The 20,019-nt window shown below is 45.1% G+C and overlaps 1 protein-coding gene across 1 annotated transcript in view; it reads left to right on the top strand.

Annotated features, from left to right (window-relative positions):
• Positions 1–436: 436 nt before the first annotated feature.
• TXNRD3 (thioredoxin reductase 3) overlaps positions 437–20,019 on the top strand; it is a 41,738-nt gene continuing 22,155 nt past the window's right edge. Inside the window, exons 1-6 of the mRNA XM_075550253.1 lie at positions 437–767; positions 7,202–7,262; positions 8,584–8,693; positions 11,615–11,728; positions 11,970–12,042; positions 14,789–14,908. Coding sequence (XP_075406368.1) covers positions 510–767; positions 7,202–7,262; positions 8,584–8,693; positions 11,615–11,728; positions 11,970–12,042; positions 14,789–14,908 — 736 coding nt within the window. The 5' untranslated portion in view covers positions 437–509. The remainder of the gene's footprint in view (positions 768–7,201; positions 7,263–8,583; positions 8,694–11,614; positions 11,729–11,969; positions 12,043–14,788; positions 14,909–20,019) is intronic.

Raw genomic sequence — 20,019 nt, 5'->3', positions numbered from 1 at the left:
GTCAGAGATGAGGTTTTCCTACCCCTGCGGAGTTCGTCTCCGAAACCCACCAGGGCAGTTCCATCCGGCTCTATAGGGTCGAAATCAGCTCGACGGCAGTGAGTTTATACATGACACATCTGTCCTTAAAGTCGCCTGTTTTCTTCTACGAGAACGCCCCTGTGGGGTTGGTGGAGACGTTTCGGAGTGGAAACTTGCCTCAGGCCCCTCGGGCGGCGTCGCACCGACCACAGGTGCAGCGACGCGCGGGAGAGGAGGGAGAGCGGGAGCCCCGCCCCTTCCTGCCCAGCGGCGAGCGCATGCGCGGAACCGACCGGCGCCCCAGTGCGCGTGCGCGTGGCCGGGCGGGGGCGTGGCCGGGCAGGGGCGTGGGCGTGGGCGGGGGCGGGGCGAGCGGCCGCCGGAGGGCGAGGCGTAGTTTGGTGTCCGTGGTTAACTCCCGCGCCTCCAGTGCTGCGGCCGCTGCCCTCCCTTTCTCCGCCTCTGAGGAAACCCGGCCCGGCGAAGTCATGGCGCAGCCTCCGCTGTCGCCCGCCAAGACGTCGGCTGGCCAGGGCAAACTGGGCACGGGTCCCAACCGCCGACCGGGCGGCGTTCGCGGCGCCCCCAAGTCGTCGCCCCCCGGGCGCCGAGCCCGCATGTCGCCCCCGGACACCAGCCACTTGTCCGGAGAGTCCCGCGAGCAGCTGCGGCGCCGTGTCCTGGGTCTCATCGACGACAACCGAGTGATGATCTTCAGCAAGAGCTACTGTCCGCACAGCGCGCGGGTAGGCGAGGCGCGGCGCGTCCGCCCTCCGGGCCCCTCGCCCCCCAGCCAGGCTCGCCGGGTTCCAGCGCCCCTCGCCCCACCCCGGGTGGAGCGCACCCCTGGACTGCACCGGGCGCCAGGTCGCTTCGGGAAGGCCAGCTCCGGAGGGTGCGATCGCGCCCACTGCACGGGGCCCTTGCTCTGCGCGAGCTTCGGCACTCCCGCGGGAGCAAGCCTTCCCACTTGTGGGATAAACTGGGTTGGCCTTGACCTGGCGACAGCATTCCGTGGATCCTTGGTTCCCTGAGCTTTTCAGTGAAGCGAAAGACTGTTTGTGAGGCTCTGAGATGGGTAGTGTCAGCTATGTGGCACGCTCCCTTTAAGGGACCAGGGAGAAACACGGACGGACTGTGGGCAAATGTGTCCTGATCCTAAGCACAGTCACTTAGAACCTTTACAAGATGGAGACCTTTATTATTTTGAAACTTAACAATGTCAAAATCATGATCCACGGGAAATAACTAGCAAACGCACGAACGATTGGGTTAGGCTAGTAACAAGTTGTGTCAAGCTCACAGTTTTGCATGTGTACTTTAAGGAATGTGTATTCTGTTGGCTGACATGATCCTTAGATAGGTCTAGTTGGTCATAGTTTTGTGTCTTTTTTTGACCTTCAGCTTCATTTTATCCTGTATTGAAAGTGGTATCGTGAAGTCTCCGGCTATCATTGCAGATTGTCCATTTCTCCTTTCAATCTAAAGTGTGCAGACAGCACAGATATAGTTGGACCTTAAAAAAATTTGGATTGTTTAATTCATTCGCACAGAATCTCGATGGATTTGGATTTCTAGCTACCATTTTGTTTTACTTGCTATTTGTTTTTATTTCTCATGTTTTCTGATCTTCCATTCCTCATTTTCTGTTGCTTTTATTTTGCATTCTAGCATAACATTTTAATTCATTTAAATTCCCCCCTTTTTACTAGGGGGCTTTAAAAGGTTCATGTGAAATTTGTATTATCTTTAGTAATTTTCTAGCACTTGCGTACATCTTAACTTACCAGTGTGCTTCAAATGTGTACTAACTTGAATTTTATTAACTTTCCTCTGTGTTCACTCTTTCCCCGTCTTTCCCCGTTTCCTGTATCACATCTATATAGGCTGCAGAGCGAACGATGCCTTGCTATGGTCATCATTGTATATGGTTTTATGTCTTTTGAAGCCCTAAACGAGAAGAAAGAAGCCATTAATGCTGATGGAGACTAATGTATTAATTTTCTTGCCATGTATGCATATCTTTTATTTGTTCTTGTGGATTTATGCTACCATCTGCTACTCATTTCTTCCCCTGGTACAGCGGTATTCGTTTCTCATCTCCTTGTGCTGTTACAGCCAATGTGAACATTTTGAGGAGCTGCAAAACCGCTTTCTCTCCTTCATTTTTTGGTAGGTCATTTTGCTGGCTCTAAGTCTGAGGTGACCACCACCTCCTGCCCCCCACCAGCACATTTTATGCTTCATCCACCTGCCTTGGGTACCCGTTGGTTCTGATAAGAAGTCAGCTGCTAATCTTTAGGTTCTTTGTGTGTAGTGAAACCATTTCCTTGGACTGCTTCATTTTCAAGATTTCCTGTTGGATGAAGCATTGTCATAATACCTTCCTTTACTTCTTTAAACCTAGTTTAGTTTCATTCATTTAAAAAATCATTTTATTTGGGGCTCTTACAGCTCTTATAACATTCCATACATCGATTGTATCCAGCAGATTTGTACATATGTTGTTATCATCATTTTTTAGACATTTACTTTCTATTTGAGCTCTTGGTATCAGCTTCTCTCCCCACCCCCCATAACCCCTTGGTAAATTATAAATTATTATTATTTTCATATCTTATACCAGCCTCTGTCTCCCTTCACCCATGTTTCTGTTATTGGTGCCCCTGCTGGTAGTGGGGTTATATGTCCATCTCATAGATTCCCTCTTCTCTCCCCACCTTCCCCCACCCTCCTGGTATTGCTACTCCCATTCTGTTCCTGAGGGGTTTATCTGACCTGTTGTGAGCTCTTATTTGTACCAGTGTACATGCTCTGGTATAGCCAGAACTGAAAGGAAAGACTGGGATCGTGTTAGTGTTGGCAGGGTGTGGGCTGAGGAAACCTCAAAGAACCAGAGGAATATTGTGTGTTTCATTGGCGCTCTATTGCACCCTGTTGACTCCACCCTGGTTGACTCATCCCTTCCTTTTGACCCTTCTGTGAGAAAGTGTCCCATTGTCTACAGATGGGTTTTTGGTCTCATCTCTGACCCCCCTCATCTCAACAACATGTTTGGGTTTTTTTGGGGGGGTCCTTCTGCCTGTTCCCTGATTCTATTGATACCTCATGATTGCACAGGCTGGTGTGCTTCTTCCATGTGAGCTTGTTGCTTCTCTGCTAGATGGCCGCTTGTTTAACTTCAAGTGTGTAATGCCCCAGACAGTATATCGTCTGATAGCCAGGCACCATCATCTTCCTTCACCACATTTGCTTATGCACCCATTTTGTCTCCAGCAATCATGTCAGGAGGGTGAGCATCATAGAATGCAAGGTTGTTAGGACAAAGTGTTTTTGTTTTGAGGGAGGGCTAGAGCAGAGGCTCAAAGTCTGTCTACTTTCTCAATGTATTGCCATATAAATATATGTACATAAGCCAATATCTCTATTTTTATGAATTAATATATTTACATAAGTGTACACCTATGTTTATACCTCTATCCATAGCCCATAACTTTGCTTCCTAGATATTTCTGCTGTTTCCTTTCACCTTCCCCCTGCCCCTCCATCGCGCTCACCCTTCTGCCTCTTAGTAATACCTCTCAGCTAGCTTGCTGTTGCTCTAATACCACCAAGATCACGATGTCCTCCTCATTGTTGCTTTTAACTCTCTAGTTGTTCCCCTGCCTTTTCACGGCTTCTTTCCTTTCCCCCGCCTCCTTCTCTCCCCAAGTCCCTCTGGAACCATTGGTCCCGTTGCTGTCTCCTCGGCTTGCTTCCCATGCCCATCTTATGTAGGTAAGCAAAACAGTAACAGAGACCAAACAAAAAGAAAACAAAAGATTGGCTAGAAAGAGAAAAAAACAAAAAAAGATTAAAAACTAGCCCCCCCCCCAAAAAAAAAAGCCCTGAAAAAGCATGCATAATTCCAGGCCTGTCTGCTGGACTTTATGACTATTTCCCCACCAATCCTGGGAGGTTCTGGGAACTGCTTCTCCTAGCCTGAAGTCTATTTTTGTATTTTCATTCTTTTAACATATTTATCATGACTTCTTTGTTAAATCTGGCATCTGCACAAAATTAATCATTTTGTTGAGGGGCTCTTACAAATCCTATAACAAGCCATCATTCACTTGTATCAAGCACACTTGTACATATGCTGCCATCAGCATTTCCAAAACATTTTCTTTCTACTTGAGCCCTTGCTATCAGCTCCTCTCCACCCCCCACCCCCTCCCTCACCCTCCTATCCTTGTGAATCCTTGATCAATTAGATATTGTTATTTCATTCATGTCTTGCACTGTCCGTTGTTTCCCTTCACCCACCTTTCTGTTAGCTTCACGTTGAGTAGTCATGCAATCCTTGATCTTCATCAGCAAGCCCTTCCAGTCCTCCTCACTTTCAGCAAGCCAGGTGGTGTCATCTGCATATTGCAAGTTGTTAGTAAGCTGCCTTCTAATCCTGATAATGTTGTTCGTCATCTAGTCCAGCTTCTCTGATTACCTGCCCAGCATACAGATTTAATACGGATGAGGAGAGGATGCGACTCTGGTGTAAAGCACCCTTCTTGGTTTCAAACCATGCACGTTCCCTTGTTCTGCTCATACAACTGCCTCTTGCTCAGGTTCTGCATGAGCGCAGTGGTGTGGTCTGCAATTCCCTTCTTCTGAAGGCTGTAGATAGTTTGTTATGGTCCACACAGGTTAATGCTCTTGTATCATGCTTCAGGAAGGTTTATGTCTAATCCAAGGGGAAGCTTCTCATGCTGCTTGTTAGAGGGTGCAGCCTTGGGTGTGCACATGGTCGCCGTGGATGACAGGAGATTTAGCATGCCTCTCATTAATTGTCTGCCTCTTGGTCACACATGGCTCTTAGGTTCCACTCGTTGCAGGCTCATTATTGTTTTCACAATGCCCTGGGATTTAGGTTGTACAGCCTGATCCAGTTAAACCCAGACTTCTCTGCAGGGGGAGCATTTGGGACAGTTCTTTGAAGTCTGTGCTCACTGGAGGAGGGCTAGTTTTAGTTACTCAATTCCCCCTGCTCTCTTTGGTTCTTGTTGTTGCTACCAGCCTACCCATAATTGTTGATCACCAAAATCCCCATGGCTTTTGAGAACTTTCTTAGGTTTGAACTTCCTCACAGTAACTTTTGGGAGAATTTAGTGATCTCCGTTCCTACTGACTGCCTCTTTCCATAGTTAAACGCGCGCGAGTCTCCACTCGGTGGCTGGGGCTGAGATAGCGTCCCACTAAAATCAGAGTAACACTCCTGCTTTGTGAGCGGGGACCGTGTAAGCCAGTGGTTCTCAGCCTTCCTAAGGCTGCTACCCTTTCATAGTTTCTCATGTGGTGGTGACCCCCAACCATAACAATAACATTATTTTTGTTGCTACTTCATGACTGTCATTTTGCTACTGTTATGAATCATGCGACCCCTGTGAAAGGGTCGTTCGACTCCCAAAGGGGTCCCACAGGTTGAGAACCGTAAACAGTGGCAGCACCTCACCTTTTCGCATTGCCTCGCCTTGAGTGGAGTCTCACCCTGGGAGTAATCTGGGGCGAGGGTCCTTAGGGTCCTGCTATTTTCCACCTTCTGCCGGTGGAGTAGAGGGTGCGACCTATGAGCAGGGTTTGGTTAGAAGAAGGGATCCCGGCCTCTTGGCCACACAGAGTTGAGGTGTGGGGAGATTGTGCAGTATTGTGGCCTGCCCTTCTGGTGAGATACCAAATCCTTTAGCTGGGAGCTGAGGGGACAGGGAAGCTCATTTTCCCCCTGACCACGTCCACTTGAAGTGGACCTTTGTCCTGGATCCCTGCCTCGTGATGGAGTTGGAATGATGCCAGGCAACTAAAACCAGCACCATCTAGGGCCAGGGGAGTTAGTTGACACTCAAGTGCCTTGGACTTGCTATTTTTATTAGATTTCTCTGAGTAAACAGGTTTTTTTGTTTGTTTTGTTTTTTACCCCTGTATCACCTTAGGACAATTTGCAGAGAATCTGAGTAGTTTTTAGAATTTTCACCTCTCCCTGCATTGAGTCAGTGCTGACTGACAGTAGCCCCCTGCAGGCCTGTGCAGCTGTGATTGTCTGGGAGAGCAGTGGGTCCATGGAGCCCTGCACACCTCCACTCCAGAAGTGGAACCTCTGGGTTTTATTTCGAGGACCGAGAGCATTGAAGAATTCTAAGTATTCCAGTAAAAAGTGGGTTGGTTTAAAGGCCCACTTTGGCTGCAGTTTGTAGAACTTAAAGGGACAACAGTGGATGCAGACAGCATTATTAGATGTTCCTGGTCAGTTCCTGTAGTAGATGGTGGTGGTGAAATAAGATAGCAGCCATGAGGACCTAGAGCAGTTTGTTGAAAATAGAGAATCGTTAAGTCTTCGTAATAAATTGGATGGATGGGAAGTGTCTGTGTGGGTGGGAAGAGGGTGGCCTTCTGAAAGTGGTTCAATTCTTGATTCTGAGTCCGGGCCTGATACTGCATTCTAACCCACTCTCGAGTGATGTCCAAGCCGTTGTTCCTCTGCCGACTTTTGGCGGTGCTTCCTTAAGTGAATGGTACTATAATGAAATTGTCCATTTCCTTATCTGTCTTCCTCCAGGGCAGGGACTGTGTCTTGTTCATTGTCACACTGTAAGCACTTACAGCAGTGAATGCCACAGAGTAGGTCATTGATGGGTAAGTGATGGACGAATGCCTTAGTGGATGTTGAAAGGAAACGCAGAGGAAAGAGCATGTGGAAGAAGACACGCTGCATGTAGAGCATGCCCTGTCTGAACAGTCTGCTGGATATCCAGGTGGACAATCGGATCTTGTCTACCTTGCGTTCAGACGAGACTTGGGACAGGTTCTAGATTGGTGTTTTGAGGATCCAGCTGATAAAAGAAGACAGGGGATTGGCAGAGATTATTCTGGGAATGTGTGTGTGTCAAACCCATTGCTGTCATGTCAGTGTCAACTCAAACAACCATATCCAGGGTTTCTGAGACTGGACGTCTTTATGGGAGCAATGAGCCATATTCTCCCATGGGTTTTGTGAGTTTGAACTGCTGACCTTGTGATTAGTAGCCCAAATCCTAACCCACAGTACCATGGTGTGGGCAGGATAGGAAACTATCATATGGGGCAGAACTCATATTCCTGAAGAAAATGTACGGAAGGCATCTCTCATTACTATGCCTATATTTCCTTTCAGGTTAAAGAACTCTTTTCTTCTTTGGGAGTTGCATTTAATATCTTGGAACTGGATCAAATCGGTATGTATGATGGCTTCTGCATAGAGTTTATTGGTTATGTTAATAGATTGGATTCCTTTTTTAAAAAGCATTTTATTGGGGGCTCGTACAATTCTTATCACAATCCATACATCCATCCATTGTATCAAGCACATACGTACATTTGTTGCCATCATCATTCTCAAAACATTTGCCTTCTGCTTGAGCCCTTAATATCAGCTGCTCATTTTCCCCTCCCTCTCCACTCCCCCCTACCTCATGAACCCTTGATAATTCATAAATTATTATTATTTTGTCATATGTTACACTGTCCGATGTCTCCCCCGCCCTCTTCTCTGCTGTCCCTCCCCCAGGGAGGAGGCTATACGTAGATTCTTGTAATCAGTTCCCCCTTTCTACCCCACATTCTCTCCACCCTCCAGGCATCGCCACTCTCATCACTGGTCCTGAAGGAGTCATCTGTCCTGGATTCCCTGTGTTTCCAGTTGCTATCTGTACCAATGTAGATCCTCTGGTCTAGCCAGATTTGTAAGGGAGAATTGAGATCATGATAGTGGGGGGAGGGGGGAAATTGGATTCTTTTTAATTTTTCCTATTCAGTTTAGTTTTATCTCTGATTTTGATGAGCTACTCTGTTCTATATTAAATCATAGCTAAAATGAACCCATATGTGATAAAATTTCTAAAAAATCATTTTACTGGGGACTGGTTTAGATTATTTGTAAAGATATATTTTGTATTTGAGGTGAAAGCAGAGACCACAGAAGCTCCTTCTTTGGAGTATTTTAGGGATTTCAGATAGATCTTATCAACTCTAGTAAAATACGTTAAGTTTTGATAAGTGAAAGTAGTCTCTACTACGTGTAGGTTGTGTGAACATGAGGAAACACGCTGCTTTTTTAGCATGTTGGTTTTGAGTTTCTAGTCTTCCTTTCCTTCAGTCCTCCCTTAACATAGGCAGGTGTTGAGAAGGGGCAGGGGATTATGTGGTGGACAGAACAGAGCTTCGAAGCAGTTCCGTCTGGCTCAGTCATGGTCAGGGAGGTGATCTCAGAACAGACTAGAATTTTGTAAATGTCGGCAAGCGGAGCATTAACTGGCCCAGGAAAAGGTATGGACACAAGTCCTGCTGGAAACATAATCTCCCTCTTAGGAAAGAAGAGCTTGGCCCTGACCCCTCAGTGTATGCGCTCACACAGTGCCCTCATCCATCAGTGCATGTACTCATATAATGTAATGACTCTTCAAGGGTTTGCGGGTGAGCTTCTGTGAGGTGTGACACTTCAGCTCAACTAGTAATAGTTCGGGGTCCTTTTCATGTTTTTCTTTGTTTATTCTTTAGACAACGGGGCCACCGTTCAAGAAGTCCTGGCAGAGATCAGCAATCAGAGAACCGTGCCCAATATTTTTGTGAACAAAGTGCATATGGGTGGATGCGACAGAACTCTCCAGGTGATGATAGTATTCTGTCTTGTTCAGAGCTGTGGAGATGATCTGAAAATGTATTTACAAGTAGGGGGGGGAGTTATTTTTAGAGTTTCATTTGTCTTTTGGAAGATTGGAATATGGAAAAGCACACCCAACTTCAAAAGCTAGGAAGAGGATATGAAAAATAAATTTAAAAAAATCATTTTAGTGGGGCCTCATACAGCTCTGATCACAGTCCGTCCGTCCGTCCATCCATCCATCCATGCATCCATTGTGTCAAGCACATTTGTACATGTGTTGCCATCATCATTCTCAAAACATTTTCTTTCTACTTGATTCCTTGGCATCAGTTCATTTCCCCTCTTCCCCACCCTCCCTCCTTCATGAACCCTTGATAATTTATAAATTTTGGGGGGGGTGTGCATGTGTGTTTTGTCCATGTTAACATACACAACAAAAACAAATACACACCAAGTTTTTTCTAATGTATAATTCAGTGACACTGATTATATTCTTCGCATTGTGGCCCCATTCTCACCTCCTTTTCTGAGTTCTTCCCTGTTAATTTAAGTTTACTGTGGGAGAGAGACAAGGCTTTCTACTCTCATAAAGAGGTTTTCTTTTTTTAAAGAACGGATTCATAGAAAAGCCCCTATGATTTGGAGTTGACTCAGTGGTGGTGAGGGTTGCTTTTTTGCCTTGCCTCCGCAAGTTCCTGTATGCTCTTGTAAGGTACTGTCGTCGACTTGGTCCCACACAGGTAACTCTTACCAAGAGCATAATGCTTGAGGGACAGTCTTTGCTAGTTCAGCTAAATTTGGTTTGAGTAAGACTCAGGAAGTTATTTTGGTGTAAGGTTTAAAGATTATTTGATGACGTGTGCTGTCATTGAGTAGCCTCTAAGTGTCCAGAAATTCTGAATTCCGGAAAAAAAACTTGAAAGTCTCTTCTGCGTTTCCCCCTTTGGATCAGGGTTCTTTTCTAGACTCTCTGGTCAAGATGTGCAGGCGTGGTGGCTGTGTCCCTGGAGCTTCGTAACAGGAGGCAGTTCCCCAGGGAAGCTTCGGCTCTCACGGTCCGCACCCTGCAGGCAGATAGACACCAGTTATTGTGCTTTGGATGGCTGCGTGCAAGGTTCCAAGACCCTAGGAACAATACAGTGAACTAGAACTTAGATCAGAACACTAAGCAGGCCAGTTAGCGAGGATGTCCCAGGAACCCATGATCCTAAACTTCCAAACTACGAATCAAAACTTATGAGGGATTTGTTTTTATATAAGCATCTTTTTCAACTTCTCCCCTACTCCCCATCATTGTTGTAATTCCATTGTACAACTTTTACAACTCAGCTTTTACAGTGCACAACGTGTTGACAGCAGTTACACTGATCGACTGTGATAGCCCGGCCCTTCGTGAGATTTTTCTATCCCCATAAACCAAACTTCAGTATTCCATGAGCAGTCATAACTACCGTGATCCCCCTCCCTCTTGCCCCAGTAACCACTAAGATGTCCTTATTTTTTATATATAAATGAGGTCATTTATATAAACAGAAATCAATCTGTTCTTTTGTGATTGATTTATTTCATTCAGCATAATGTTCTCAATTTCTGTCTATATTGTGGCATGTATCAGATCTTCATTTCTCCTGCGTACTAATGTTTCTTGTAGACTATGACGGCTACTATGTAGTCTATGTAGACTAAGACATTGAAGACTATTTCTTCTTTGTCCATTTACCTATTGATGGGCATTTAGGTTGTGTCTACCTTTTGGCTGTTGTGAATAATGTTGCAGTGATCATTGGCATAGAAATCTTTGGGTCTTGGCTTTCAAATCTTTGGAGTATATATCTAGGAGGAGAATTTCTGTGTCATATGGTTGTTAATGTTTCTAATTTTTTGAGAAACTAACTGCTCTTCACAGGGTGTACCAGTTTGCATCCCCATCAACAAAGGACGAGTTTCAGTTTCTTCAGATCCTCATGCACACTTTTTAATCTTTGCTTTTGTTGTTGTTGTTATCTTAGCCATCCTAGTGGGAGTAAAGACATCAAAGGGGTCCTTCTTGTGGTGCTGCTACGAGGCTTATGTACTAATGTTTCAACAGGCTGTACAGTATCTGGTGAATTACAAAGCAGTTATAGTACTTGGCAGGATGAGCTGACTCCAGCGTAGTGTTTCTGAAGTCAGGGTAATGGAGTTAAGCAACTCAATTGTGAATAAAACAAACTGTTGGTAAGCCACCTGCCTGTTGACCTTCTCACCTCATCCACGCTACCTCTGATCTCATCGCTGTCATTGAGTAGATTTCTGACTCAGAGTGACCCTAAAGGGCGGAGTGGAACTGTCCCCATGGATTTCTGAGGTGGTCAACCTTTCCAGTAGGAGAAATTCTCATTTTCCTCCCGCAGAGCAGCTGGTGGGTTTGAGCCCCAACCTTGGGGTTAGCTGTTCAGCATAGAGCTCTTGTCACTACCAGCGAGCTCCTTCCTCTGGTCACAAGAGGGAGCCGATGGATAAGGTGATCAGGTGTGTAGCCCCCGTGACACCACCACTGAAAGAAAACACAAAATAAAGTTGTGTGGGAAGTTTCTAATACAGATGTAAAATTAGATCCATTCATGAAACAACAGTAAAACTAAAATGTATATAACTGGTGGTGGGTAAGACTTGTTTTCTGAAAACGATGGGGATAGCCCAGGTGAGTAGAATAAAGAGCATTTTGAAAAAGGATACTTTATCATTTCACAGCACTTGATTGACAGCTGCCTCGCTATCAGATCACGCTGGATACAAACATGTCCCCAGAGCCGGTTAGGGCATCATTCAAATAAATTTCCAGTGCCGCCCTATGTGGGTCATAGATCTTAAAAGGAATGCATCCTGGTTGGGTGCATCTCAACAAATTGTGCTCTCTTCTGTCTCCTCTCACTTTGAACGTAGGCACATCAGAGTGGTTTATTACAGACGCTCCTTCAGGAAGAGTCACACGAGTCTACATATGACTATGACCTCATTGTCATCGGCGGTGGTTCTGGTGGCCTTTCGTGTGCTAAGGTATGAAGACAAATGAAACGTGTAGATAAATGTTCACAACATTGCATGTCTTCTCCTTTAAGAGAAAACAAGCACCCCAAACCCTATTATCTTGCCGTCTACATTTTATTATAATAACCGGCTTAAGAAAGGGAAAAGATTGCCCTGTCGCACAAACATAATCTCTGTTCCTTTAGGGGAGAAGAAAATCGGGAGCATGTCAGGAAAATGACACCCTCTTTGTATGTCACCTTCTTTGCAGGAAGCTGCCATTTGGGGGAAGAAAGTTATGGTGCTAGACTTTGTGGTCCCATCACCTCAGGGCACATTTTGGGGTGAGTTCCTTTTCTTTGTTGGTGTCAGTGTTGCTTGTCTTAGTTATCCTGTACTTTGTTTTGTTTTTTCCTGTACTGTTTTAACAAGAAGACCAGACCACAGGTGAGTGGCCTTAACAAGCAGAAATTTATTTTCCCACAGTTTGTGCGGCAAGAAGCCCAAATTTAGGGTGTCAGCCCTAGGAGAAGAATGTCAGCTCCTTATAGCATCTGGGTGTGGTGTTCCCTAGAATGTGGTCCATCTTGCCCTGGGTCTAGGAGCTCTCCCCCACAGGGGCCCCAGGCGCTGATCCCGACTCTTCTTCCTTGCTTGTGAGATCCTTCTTCTCCCGGATTGTTTCTCCCTAAAATATGTGCCCCAAGCAAGGATAGGGCTTGAGATAGCATGTGCCTTTCGTAAGGGTGCCATTGAGTCTGCATGTGATTTGAGTCCTGCCCTCTTCTGAGTTTGTGACTTTAGGGCACACTCCACCCCACCCCACCCCACACTGACCCTGCCTCCTCAATGTGTTAAATGAAGACAGACCACAAACCAGAGGGCGACCCCACAACCTCAGGGACCATGACCTAGCCTGTTTGACACGCACCTTAGGGGACACGTGATAGATACTGCTCTCTGCTCATCTGTATTATAGTCTTTAACCCTCCTGATTATCCGCACAGTTAAGGGACTGGTCTAAGATGGCAAAGTTAACAGGTGGTGAAATTGGAAAGAGAATTTTTCAAGAAGGAAAACTACAATCTCTAGTATTTTAACAGTTGTGATGTGTGTGCATGCTCGTATTTTCATGTCATTGTGACCACGTTATTTATTGTATCCCGCAAAGTTTGCTGTGGACATTTTTCTGGATATGTGCTTCAGTTTCAAAGATGATTGTAATGGTTATATGATAGTCTGTTGAGTTAGTGTATGTGCAGGCTTACAGCTAATTTAATGAAGAGGATGGCGTGGTCTCAGCTCCATGGCACTACTGCCCAGTGTACTTTAGGTTACTGACCTTCCCAGGGTATTTAATAGGACACATAGATGTCATGCTGCCTGTTTGCTCTTGACCAGCTGGCCACATTATCCTCGGTCTTTGGGTTGGTTTTGACCACTTTCGGGAACTAGGAGAACAGAGGCGGAAGGAAAGTGAAATGGAAATCGTTATGCTGGGTGGCTGTAGGGCTGCATCGTACTGTGGAAGACCACGGCTCTGTCCAGCCGCTCTCCCTCAGCAGGCTCTTCCCCAGGCTTCCTTCTCCTTCCGCACAGCAATGGGCGCCGGTGCCCTCTGCCTGCGCTTTGCTTGCCCACACCTTGGCAAGTCCTGTCTTTATGCTATTACCTGCCCAGAACCCTGTTTGGTAAAATATGGTTTTTAAAATTTAAATTGACACAAAAAAAGTTTAGCTGAGAATTTCATACAGCAAAGCTAATTTACCTTGATTTTTTTCTAATAAAATTCTCCTGAGTCTGTGTACACTGGCCTTTAGATTTTCCCTCCTTACCTCTTTTATTCTTCTTTCTCCTCTTTTTACACTCTCAATTCTTCCTGTCCCACTCCTGCCCACAAATAGCCTACTCTCTGGCAACCAGAGAGACTCCTGCCATTGCCAAAATCTTTTGACTGATATAGGACTGATATATTGTTCAAGATTCAAAGTAGATGTCATTATGCAGCCTGAAGTGGAAGAGATTCTAATTTAGAAGAGGCATAAAGCCATATAAAGTAAAAAAAAAAAATGGATACTGAGGGTCTTGCCTTTGGTGCTGTATGTATCTAATTAATCAAGTTCTGATCCCTAAGACTAAATGAGTTTTTGGAAACTGTTCTGGTACACATCCATAGAGCATACATTTTGCTCATCCGTGGAGTTCCTCTGGGGACTCTTGGTTAGACACTTTGGACTAAGAGCTTGTGTTAGTTTTGTTGGGGTCTGGTGTTGGCTCCACTACTATCTGTGATTGTCATTTCTACATGTTTTAATAACATCGACCATGTAGATCTGTAAAACCACACTGAGATGTAGCCAATTAATATGACCCTTCTAGCCATAGTCCCTATGTTGTGTACTCTCAGTTTACCCTCCGTGCCTGTGGTTGTAATCCCATTTGGAAGGCGTTCTCTATTTTCCTAATGGACAGGTTATACCGCCCTTTGTTTCTTTTGGGGTATGGTCTGTCAAAAGACAAAACCACACCTCCATCAAAGCCATCTCTCTGTGTAGAAGAGCTGTCTCAGACACACAGGGCCACTGGGAGAAGAACCACTAGTGGATGGATCTCTGTCTGAAGTGGTGGAGGCCATGACCAGAGGCACCAGAGGCTGGCATGGGGACCATGGGACAGAACAGAGGAGCAGTGCTGAGACCAATGGACTATGAGGCCGAGCAGCAGACCAGCATTCTGGCTCGCAGACAAACCAAGGGACCAAGTGGCTGAGAGGCTGAGGGCCAGTAACTTGGCTGCTGGTTGAAAAGAGACGCTGCTGTGGACCAATGATTGTATCTAATACTCTTTACTGCTCCTGACTTGTGGTAAACTATCAGCTTCCCCAACGAATCCCCATAACCATGAGTGTTTTCTGTGGCCTCTGTGGCCATTGCCATCAAGCAATGATCCCCACATGGAAGCAGAATGCCATGGGAAGATCAGCTGATGTCAGGGCAAAGAAGCCAGAGGAGATCAGAACACACACACACACACACACACACACACGCACGCACACGCACACCCCATTGAAAGTGTGATTTTCTTTCGCAGGTCTTGGCGGTACCTGTGTAAATGTAGGCTGTATTCCTAAGAAACTGATGCATCAGGCTGCCCTGCTGGGACAGGCCTTACAAGACTCCAGGAAATTTGGCTGGGAGTGTAATCAACAAGGTGAGTAGGTGCATGTAACAGGATAGACTGGGGGAAAGGAGAAAGAATGACGTTTCTATCACTTGCTGTTTGCGTCTTCATAACTGAGATGCAAATTTATTTAATAAATATTCATTGAGCACCCACTATGCTAGCCCGGCACCAAAGGCTCAAAGATAAACACTTCAAATATGACCCTTTCTCATGGGTCTGACAGCTGATGGAAAGGATTTTTAGCTAAAGCAATCCCAAATCTATAGCGGACTAAACAAATACCATATATACTTGAGTATAAGCTGGGTTTTTTTTTCCAGCACATTTTTTTATGCTGAAAAAGCCCCCCAGTTTGGGGTGGTAAAATTAGGTACCTCGGCTTATACTCAAGTATATACGGTAGTCACTGTGTTCAGAATTGTTTCAATTGTAAAGAATAAGAGTCACTTGAATTTTATCCATTTGCTGTGTTAACACCTATTTCATCAGTGTTCTATATGTCTTTGGTTTATGGGAAGTGGAGACGTGTCCAGTACACACGGATTAGCTGGTCTTTGATTCACTGTCAGTAGGCTGGAAAGAGATAGACAAGACCGTGTCTTCATTGTGAAGCACACTGTAGCTATTGGCTCTGCTTTGTGCATCCACTTCAGAGGTTGCTGGCGGGGGTTTCAGAAAGCTTTCCCAGCGGAGATAGCTCTGATACAGGACATGGCAGGTGGGGTGCGCCCTGACTAACAATGAGGACCTGTGAGGGTTCTCTACTAAGAAGTAGCCTTCACACGGAATGGGGCTTAGCCGTGCTTAGGCATTGGTCTCCTGACAAGGCAGGCAGTTCGCAGAGACAGTTAGACTCCTCCTGCTCGTTCCTCCTTGGATTCCTGACTGTCCCTTTCCTCTGCTGCTCCAGACAAACAGCAGGACTAGAGGCGAAATGGCTGCACTTTGACTGCTTGAAAGCTTTAAGACCTCAGTCACTTAAACCGTGAATATGGTGGCCGCCCAGAATCACTAAAACTGATTGTGGGCCAGTTGATGGGACCGTCTCCTGAATGTAGGAAACACGTCCCATATGGTGTTCAGCTGTTCTTTGCTGCCGTTGCATCTTTAAAATGATTTGAAATACATTTGCCAAATTAAGTGTTTTTTTAAATATGTAACAGTGATATCAATGAACATTAATCAAGTTTTACAGCCATTACCCTTAATTTGTGCCCAATTTCCTATTAGTATAGAAATGATTTTACTTGTTTTTACATATATTTCTTCTGTTTATTTTTCTTGTCTTATACTCTGACCGAGGACTTTTAATACACGAGTGAGTAGAAATGGTGAGAATGAGCACCCTTGTCTTGCTCCTGATTTCGAGGGGAAAGCTGTGAGTCTTTCTCCATGAAGTATAAGCCGGCTGTTGACTTTTTCTTTGTGCCCTGCGTCATATTGAGGAGCTTCCCTTCTATCCCAATCTCCCGAGGTCTCCATTAAGAAAGGATGTTGCTGCGGCTGTTAGGTGCTGTCAAGTCAGTTCCGACTCATAGCGACCCTAGAGCCAATGGAAGGATAGCATGGGTAACAGTCTGAGCCAGCCACTCTGTCAGTCCATCACAAGGGTGTTAGATTGTACCAAACGCCGTTTTCTGCATCCACAGAGACTAGTTTGTTCGATTAATCTGGTGGTGTATCATGTTGGGGGATTGTCTAGTGTTGAACCACCCTTCCATTCCTGGGAGATATCTCACTTGGTTAAAATGTCTGACTCTTTCAATATGCTGTTGGACTCGGTTTAAAAACTGAAACCAAGTTCGATTCTAGCTCATTGTGACCCTATAGGTCCTGTGGGGTAGGCCATCCCTGTGGGTTTCTGAGCCTGTAAATCTTGAAGCAAGTGCAGAACCTGATCATTTTCCTGTAGAACAGCTGGTGGGTTTCAACTGCCATCCTTGCTGTTAGCAGCCCAATGTATAACCCACTGTACCACCAGGGATGCTGGGTTCTATTTGCTAGCTGGACCAAGTAGAACTGCCCCTCTTGTTTTTTGAGATTGTAACTGTCAGGATAGAATGTCTCATCTTTCTCTTGACCACTACTCTGCCTCAGACTGCATTCTTTGGTTATTTCCCTCTTTTGGTTTCTTATTTCTGAGACCACATTTTTATTTTATTTTAAAAATTTTAAAGTTAAAAGATCGTTTTATTGGGGCCTTAGAACTCTTATTACAATCCATATATCAATTCATCAAGCATATTTGCACATATGTTGCCATCAATCTTTTCTAGATATTTGCTTTTTATTGAGCCCTTAGTATCAGCTCCCCTTTTCCCCCTTCCCCTCTCATGACTCCTTGTTAAATTACGAAGGACTATTAAGTTCATATTTCACATTGACTGCTCTCTTCCTTCCCCCATGGTTTCTGTGAGACTACATTTTCCGTCAGAAAGCAAGCACCCACTGAGACTCTTGAGACTAGGTATTCGCCAATTTGCTCAGCACCCTTGCTTTGTGGGAGCCATTTATATGTGTACTGACTTTCAGGGGAAGCACTGGCAGACATTCCTTTGAGTCAGAGAAGGGACTGGCTTTCCCCTAAGGGATATCCAGGACATAGTGGCCTTTGGTGGCTGTGGGAGTAGTGCCCATTTCCGTGACATACAGGGTTGCTGAGTGTAAGAATCAGCTTGACAGCACGGCGCCACCAGCACAAGTCTCTGTGAAACCAGTACCTAGCGGTCTTGACTGCGGCAGTATTGTGAAGTCGGAGAGTGTGGATTCTTCTTTGTTCTTAAAAAGGCCTGTAGCGATTCAGGACTTTGGCCAAATTGCCGTTCCTTAGAAAATTGAGCACTGATTTTTCTATTTCCATAAAGAAGACTGTTGAACTGTTGTTGATGTCATTGTTTATTTAGGTCCTCTCAACTCTTTTTGGTAGGCTTTTATAATTTTATAAACTTCATTTATTCCTAGATATTTTCATTTCTTACCTGCTTTTGTTCGAGGGTGTTTTTTCCCCCTCTCCTCTCAGATTTCTCTTTGCTGGCTTATTTGTGCGCACCGATATATGAGTGTTGGCCTGCTACCATGGGGGTTTCCTGTGTACGGCTGTCCTTCCTCACATGTGCTTTCACTTCCTACAGTCTTAGTAGAAGTGGAGAACCTGGTAACCACGCATGGGAAGTTTATGTGGAAATTCCCAGAAATAAGCAATTGATCAGTTTTAAACTGCATGCTTTTCGGAGTAGGCACTGTAACGCCCTCATTCCCTGATGAGCCGTGGGGCTTGCCTCTCTTAGGAGGGATGGACAGGGAGTCTCCAGATGTGGCCTTTGCTCCATTTGCTGGATTACACCTTGAACCCAAAGTCAGACATGTTTAGTGCTCCCGTTGGGCACACGTCTGTGCCTCTGTCACAGGATCAGCCTCAGGTGAACCCCATGAAATAAATTGTACCTTGAAGACAGAGCAGTGGTTCTCAACCTTCCTAATGCCACCACCCTTTCATAAGTTCCTCATGTTGTGGTGACCCCCCCCAACCATCAAATTATTTTTGTTGCTACTTCATAACTGTAATTTTGCAACTATTATGAATCATAATGTAAATACCTAATATGCAGGATATGTTTTCATTGTTACAGATTGAACATAAATAAAGCATAGTAATTAATCACAAAAACAATGTCATTGTATATTGTGAAATATTTATTTCTAATTACAAATAAATGAAATGTTGCCTTGAAGCATGGTGTAGCATGGGTAATAGTCTTCACCCCAGGCACTCATAGGTGGGCATATCTGCATGTGGGCGAACCCTCCTGGAGACGGATAGAGGAGTAGTGTCTCGGTTCCTAAGACCATTGGAAATATGTGTTTTCCGATGGTCTTAGGTGATCCCTGTGAAAGGGTTGTTTGACCACCAAAGGGGTCAGGACCCACAGATTGAGAACCACTGAGTTAGAGGAATGATGAGGAGAAATCCCAATTCAGTCTCATCTCACTCCAGTTTCAAAAAGAAATGACTGAAACTTCTCATAGAAAATATTATCAAAATTCCATGATACTCACTTTCCCGACACGATCACTGAAGACAAATGTGTGCATAAGTAAATGTGGTGAAGAAAGCTGATGGTGCCTGGCTATCAAAAGATACAGCATCTGGGGTCTTAAAGGCTTGAAGATAAACAAGTGGTCATCTAGCTCAGAAGCAACAAAGCCCACATGGAAGAAGCACACCAGCCTGTGTAAATATGATGGATCAGGTAGATGGATCAGGTATCAGGCATCAAAGAACAAAAAATCCATATCATTGTGACTGACAGGAGTTCAGGGTGGAGACCCAGAGCTCATCTGTAGGCAACTGGACATCCCCTTGATCACAGAGAGGAGATGAGCCAGTCAGGGTACAGTGTAGCAATGATGAAACATGCAACTTTACTCTAGTTCTTTCATGTTTCCTCCTCCCTCCACCAACCCACCCACCCACTATCATGATCCCAATTCTACCTTACAAATCCGGGTAGACCAGAGGATGTACACTGGTACAGATAGGAACTGGAAACACATGGAATTCAGGGCAGATGATCACTTCGGGACCAGTGGTGAAAGTGGAGATACCTAGAGAGTGGAGGGAAGGTGGGGTAGAAAAGGGGAACCGATCACAGGGATCTACATATAACCCACCTCCCTGGGGGATGGACAACAGAAAAGTGGGTAGTAAAGGGAGCTGTTGGACAGTTTAAGACATGAGAAAATAATATTTTATACATTTTCAAGGGTTCATGAAGGAGGGGTGGCGGGGAGGGAGGAGAAAATGAGCTGATATCAAGGGCTCAAGTAGAAAGCACATATTTTGAGAATGATGATGACAACAAACGTACAAACGTGCTTGACAATGAATATATGTGTGGATTGTGATAAGAGTTGTACGAGCCCCCAATAAAATGATTATAATAATATTAGCAACAGTGAGCGTGCTATTATAAAGAAACATAAGTTATTAGGGATGATAAAACTTAGTGGGTGAACATGAAGTGGAGTGGTATGCAGGATCTTGTAAGGCAGTACTCACTGTCTTCAGACCGTTCCCCTAATTAGAATATTCCGGCGTGCCCCCAAGTCAAGGCGGTCTTCCCGCGTCATATCAGGGC

This window comes from Tenrec ecaudatus, chromosome 5, assembly GCF_050624435.1.
Source record: "Tenrec ecaudatus isolate mTenEca1 chromosome 5, mTenEca1.hap1, whole genome shotgun sequence".
NCBI lineage: Eukaryota > Metazoa > Chordata > Mammalia > Afrosoricida > Tenrecidae > Tenrec > Tenrec ecaudatus.
Note: the sequence above shows the minus strand (reverse complement) of the source record. Positions and strands in the feature narration are given on the sequence as shown.